At 33.2% G+C, this 6278-nt stretch overlaps 1 protein-coding gene across 1 annotated transcript; it reads left to right on the top strand.

The window, feature by feature from the left end:
• Positions 1 to 5053: 5053 nt before the first annotated feature.
• Positions 5054 to 5728, top strand: LOC143590047 (uncharacterized). The gene has a single exon (XM_077070645.1). The coding sequence runs from the start codon at positions 5112 to 5114 to the stop codon at positions 5649 to 5651; it is 540 nt and encodes a 179-aa protein (XP_076926760.1). The 5' UTR covers positions 5054 to 5111; the 3' UTR covers positions 5652 to 5728.
• The last annotated feature ends 550 nt before the right edge of the window (positions 5729 to 6278 follow it).

Genomic DNA, 6278 nt, shown 5'->3' with positions numbered 1-6278 from the left:
GGCTTCAAACTTCCTGATAATACCAAACTTTGCTCGGTATATATCTTACAAGCAAACTTGTTCTTCAGATATCCCTTCAACCTTTTGTTGCTTTAATTTATTAGAACAAGCCCAATTGTGCTGGTGACACTGTAGTTTACTTGGGGTTGAACCTTGCTCGTCTGAAGTCCTTAAGTAATTTCGTTATCAACTTCCTTCAAGCTTGTTAGGACCACTGTTTATTATAAATAGACTTTGCTCGATCCACCAAAATACTTAGTGTTAGCTTGGTTTAGTCAAGAGTTTTCTCTGAAACAAACCTTGCTTGACTTGAAGAACAACCTTGCTTGACGAAGTGTAGTTTTCTTGAACTAACACCTAAGAAGAATTCCAGATGATAACTTCTCTCGAAGAGCAAAATACCTTGCTTGACCAAGTTTAAGCTTGCTGGGAGGCCTAAGTTTGCTCGGTTTCCGTACTTAGCCAATTTCCAAGGAGGTTGAGAAGATTCCAATCTTCCTTAAGTTTTTTCTTATCCCAACAGTTCGGCTCTCTATTTCACATTTTTTTAAGGTTTTTCTTCGATTCCGGCGCCGTCATTCGCCGTTAACCACCATGGTTGGCCAGAGTTTGATCGTTTATGACTTAGGTAGCTTCGGGGTGTCCAAATCTGAGCTAAGGTGGCCCTTAAGCTCGTTTTGGTTGATTAAACACCCGGATAAAGCTAGATCTAGATTCAAACGGCTCATTCGACATCACGGGGCTGCGGTGTCGGGTTCTAGAATGTTGTGTCAACTGAGATAAACGATTTCTACCAAGTTTCATGCAAAACCGACTTCGTTTACCCTTCCTTTTCACGAACCGAACACTACTCGTTTTACCCAGAACGAACCAACTAACCCATTTACTATCAAGTTCATTACTTTATCAATAGTCATGGCCCGTTATATAATCCTACCAATTTTCATGCAAATTCGTACACGAAACGTAAACCTTTTTAACAAAAACGTACATTTGAGGTTTATAATCGAAATCACTCGAATAGACCAAAACTATATCAAACGAACTCGGATTTGAATGATTCAAGTGGCCACGGAACCGTCTCACTCCGATCTACAAACTCGTTAGCTCTCCTTCACCTGAAAATGCCGCTTCAGTCGCCGAAAAAGCTAAAGAATGGCCAGAAAATTCCATTTTTAGTTGTTACGGTTTTGCTGATAAAGAAAGGATTTCCCGTCCCCTTATCGAAGATCTGATTGGTGGAAATCTTCATTTATATGCCATGAACACTCAGTTAATATTTCAGACCGATCCGACAGTTAGATATCCAGGGATTGATATCGTGTCTTTGTGGGCTATTTTCTCAAAAACGGGAATTGGAGAAGTGTGTATTTTCTTGAGGTGTGGAGGCAAGGATGGTTATGAATGTGATGGTGACTATATTTATAGGAAGAGGGTAGGGTTTCATGTTTAACTTTTCATCTAATGACACTTATTCCCTTTCTACTTTAGATAATTACATTTATCTTCTATACTTTAACTAAACCCAATTCCTTTAAAATATTAAACGAAATTTGGGATGTTACATATCTCCAAAACCATTCAAAACCCTCAAACATTTAGATAACATGCATATCTACAAGTCTATCAACAAATAAAATCTAAAATTTTATTATTATTTTTTTTTATAAACAAATCTACATGTTTTTAATTTTGAATTTAACCATTTTTATTATAATATATAAATAATTCAAATTCCCATAATTGATATCTTCTTATTTATAGTTGGGATTTTCTAACATGTTCTTTAAGGGAACATGTAAGAAACATTTACTATATGAATATTCTTGTTGAAACTACAATTTCATGTTAATTACATTAATCTTGTAATAACTATCATATTTAACATTCTGTTGTTCCTTTCTAAATTTGCCCTCCATTCATGATCACTAAATAAAATTTCCTAATTTCTTTTAAAATTACTCTTTCAAAGAAAATAGAGAATTTTATTTTTCAACGTAAAATTTCGGTTGGATATCCGAAATATCCGCATATGCGAAGTTCGGATAACCGAAACTCTGGATATCCGACTTTGAACACCCCTGGTACATATATGAACCTACCAGTATAAAATAAACTATTTTTCACATTAAACTATATTTAATAAATAACAGATCATATTAATAGCCCACAATTGTAAAATTTCCATGTGCACATTCATGATTTCACCTACACAATATATGACTCTATGTATGTAATAAAGAATTTGTGTAAATAATTGACACATTTAAAGAAATATAATTGAAGATATCATGAAAATTGATTAAAATGATATTTGTTTAACATTAGTTTGATTAATAAGATCAATTAAAAAAATAACAATTAAAAGATTTACATGTAACTTTCGATTAATTAGTAATAACAATGAATAAGTGTTATTAACGACTTAAGTTTCACTTTAAAAAATCTACAAAGCAAAGACCTAACTACCCTTATTAATTAAAATCTTTGTAAATTAATATATCTATAACTACAAGTTTTTCATAACTAATCTAGTCCATTTATTACATATAATCAATGGTTTAGATTGATTTATCGCACTTCTCGTTGTAACTTTACTTCTCGCATGAACCATTCCCTGTGTGTGTGTGTGTGTGGAAAGGGAGATTCGGTACAAATATAATTAACACACTAAACATACAAATAACATAACATAGTTTCAGCATAGTGAAATTATAGTATCTTGATACATTGTTGAACCAACATAATTACACAACTAATTAAACTACATAAAATTTAACTTGTAATATAAAATTATACTACTTGTTTTTATTAGGGTAATTATTATGTAAGTAGTGTAATTATTGTATGTGGATAACTACATGTTCAGTTTCTATAATATTTTGGTCAATTACAGTGTGCTCGGATCAAAAGGAACATAACGCACGTTAAACATCTTAAAATATGTGAGTTTTAGTTCAAGTTGGTTAAAATACCAATTGCAACAAAAGCTTAAACATTTTGGTCATTAAAGTGTGCTCAAGTCAAAAGAAGCATAACGGACTTTAAACGTCTTAAAATATGCGAGTTTTGGTTCAGTTGGTTAAAATGACCCATTTCTACCAAAACTTATATATTTTGGTCAATAAAAGTATGATCGGGCCAAAAGTAGCATAACCCACCTTAAAAACTCAAAATACGCGAGTTTTGGTTCAAATGTGTCAAAATTACCTATTTTAACTAAAACTTACATATTTGGTCAAGTATTCGGGCCAAAATGAGCATAACACACTTCAAATAACTCAAAATATGAGAATTTTGGTTCAAATGGGTCAAAATTACTCATTTCAACCAAAACTTATATATTTTGGTTAACTAAAGTGTGTTCGGACCAAAATGAGCATAACCCACTTTAAATAACTTGATATGTGAGTTTTGGTGCAAATGAGACAGAATTACCCATTTCAACCAAAACTTATATATTTTGGTCAACTAAAGTGTGTTCGAGCCAAAATGAGCATAACCCACAACTCAAAATATGAAAACTTTGGTTCAAATGGGTTTAAATTACCATTTCAACCAAGACTTATATATTTTGATCAACTAAAGTGTGTTCGGGCCCAAATGAGCATAACACACTTCAAATAACTCAAAATATGAGAATTTTGGTTCAAATGGGTCAAAATTACCCATTTCAACCAAAACTTACATATTTTGGTCAACTAATGTGTGTTCGGGCCAAAATGAGCATATATTTTGTTTATTATTTTGGGAACGACTTAGAGAGGAAACACAAAGAATTCGAGTTGAATCAGGTGATGAGAACTATTGTGAGGATGAAGTTTTTCGAAAAGTTTTTAGTGAATCATGCCGGCATCAACAGGGGATTGGACATATTGCATGAAGGGAAGCATCACCTGTTGTACCTAAAATCATCTCTTCCTCCAAATCATCACAACGAGATTGGCAAGTAAGATTAAAAGCTAAAATCCAACACCAACATCAAACTCGGATGTAAGAGATGTTTGCAAAAATATCGCACAAGTTTGACAAAAAAAAACTCAAAAGATACAGAGAAACAATGGCAACAACACCAACCTTATGAGTCTGATGATGAAACTGATGATTAAACAAGGACAATGACATTTTAGTTGTGTTTCATTTGGATGACTATTTTTTATGTGTTTTGAACAACTTGATGTGTTGAATGTCGTATATTTGATGTAGGATAAAATAAGTTTATGAATTGTGTATTTTGGATTTGATTTTAGTGTTTTGGAATTAGCTTAAAAAACAAGTCAAAATAAGGGAAATAGCAAAAATGCAGCTGAATTATGTTGACCCTATATCGACGACAAGTCGTCGGTGACTAAATGAACAAAATATTTTTAAAAACGTATCCCGACAACATGTCGTCAGTATAACTAAATGAACAAAATAACTTTATATTCTATGCCGACAACATATCATCAGTATATTTATAATAATAAAATATTCATTACCTTATACCGACAACATGTTGTCGGTATAGATTTTAACATTAATGTGTTCATAACTATATCGGCCTAATGTTGTCGGTAGAGATTTAAAAATTGTTTTATTCATTTAACTATACCGACGACATGTTGTCGGTAGAGATTTAAAAATTATTTTATTCATTTAACTATACCGAAGACATGTTATCGGTAGAGATTTAAAATTATTTAATTCATCTAACAATACCAACGACTTGTTGTCGGCATACGTTTTAAAACTTTTTTAAAATTATTTATCATTTTATTAAAGAATACATCGTTTTCTTAAAAGTGTTTTTTAATATCTATCCTGACAACATGTCTTTAATATATTTTACGGATGAAGCTAATCCGATAATACTTTTTTCCGACCATAAGTTGTCGGGACAAGATTTTGAAACTTATGTCTATCAGAAAAACTTCAAAGACCATTGTCCGGATAGGCCACAAGGTACTGTTGCTGTGACTTCACTTGCGTTACTTTGCTACTCAAAAGAACGAAAGATGCCAAATATGAATAGCAATTATTGAAGATTAAACAATTAGAAAATTATCAATAAGCTTAATTTAAAAATTGCTGATAATGCACTATAACAACCTGCTCCATTACACCAATTAATGTATCCTCACACCACCTCTACCATGAAGCCTTCACCTCCATGCACCAACCTCACCCTCCGCCCATTCAGACTCACCGACGCCGACGACCTCCTCCAATTCGCTGGTGACGAGCAGGTAACCCGTTTCCTCAGGTGGGAAACACTTAAAACCCAAGATGAAGCGTTGACTTTCATCAAGGACGTATGCATGCCCCATCGTTGGCGCCGGTCAATATGCATAGATGATCGCTCTATAGGGTTCGTGTCAACTTTCTATGATGATGGACATAAGGCGGATATCGGGTATGGTGTGGCGGCTAAGTACTGGGGGCAGGGGATTGCGACCGCAGTGGTGAAGATGGCTGTGAAGCAGGTGTTGATGGACTTCCCGGAAATAGTAAGGTTGCAAGCGTTTAGTGATGTTGAGAATATTGGGTCTCAAAGAGTGTTGGAGAAAGCAGGGTTTAAGAAGGAGGGCCTTTTAAGGAAATATACGATAATCAAGGGGCATGTAATAGATACTTTGGTTTATAGTTTTTTATCGACCGATAATATGTAGTGTTGGGTTAGGTTATAAATTTGATGGTAACGATATTTTAGTTGCCTTTGTGTTGTAATGATTGTAAATAGCACATTTTAAATAAAACTCTTGAACAATAGTGAAGGTTGAATTTTGATTTCTATTTTACTTCAAAAATCTAACCTATATAACAAAGGAAACCTATATAAGATAGATGTCCCCTTCACAATAATTCAGATTTTTGTTTCCCGTCCATCACTTATTTAGAGTTTTCTTTTTACTTTTATTTTTAATTTTCAATTTTTTCCATTTCACGGGTTATCATATCAGGATTCTATGATCTTCACAATTCTTTTTCTCCATCTCCATCTCCATCAAAACTTTTAACTAATCGGTCTTGTGATATCAGTTCTGCCTATATATAATGGGTGTTAATCGAGAACAATTGGATGGGTGTTGTTAATCGGTTGTTTGAAGGATCATTGAATCAGAATTTTGCCCAATATATTTTCAATTAAATCGATGATTTATAATCCTCCTGATTCGCAATATGTGAAGGTATGTTATTTAACTTTTAGTTTTTGTTTCCTAATATTTTTTCCCTCTTTTCCAGCCCACGATTTAGGGTTTTTATGCGGGTATGTTTATTGTGGTTTATAGTGTTAA

Source organism: Bidens hawaiensis, unplaced genomic scaffold (assembly GCF_021521415.1).
Source record: "Bidens hawaiensis isolate Kalapana, Puna unplaced genomic scaffold, B.hawaiensis_p1.1 tig00038126_1, whole genome shotgun sequence".
Lineage (NCBI taxonomy): Eukaryota > Viridiplantae > Streptophyta > Magnoliopsida > Asterales > Asteraceae > Bidens > Bidens hawaiensis.
Note: the sequence above shows the minus strand (reverse complement) of the source record. Positions and strands in the feature narration are given on the sequence as shown.

What these genes read in the sequence shown, in the direction of transcription:
- LOC143590047 (XM_077070645.1), top strand. Translation starts at nt 5,112, where the DNA reads ATGTATCCTCACACCACCTCTACCATGAAGCCTTCACCTCCATGCACC.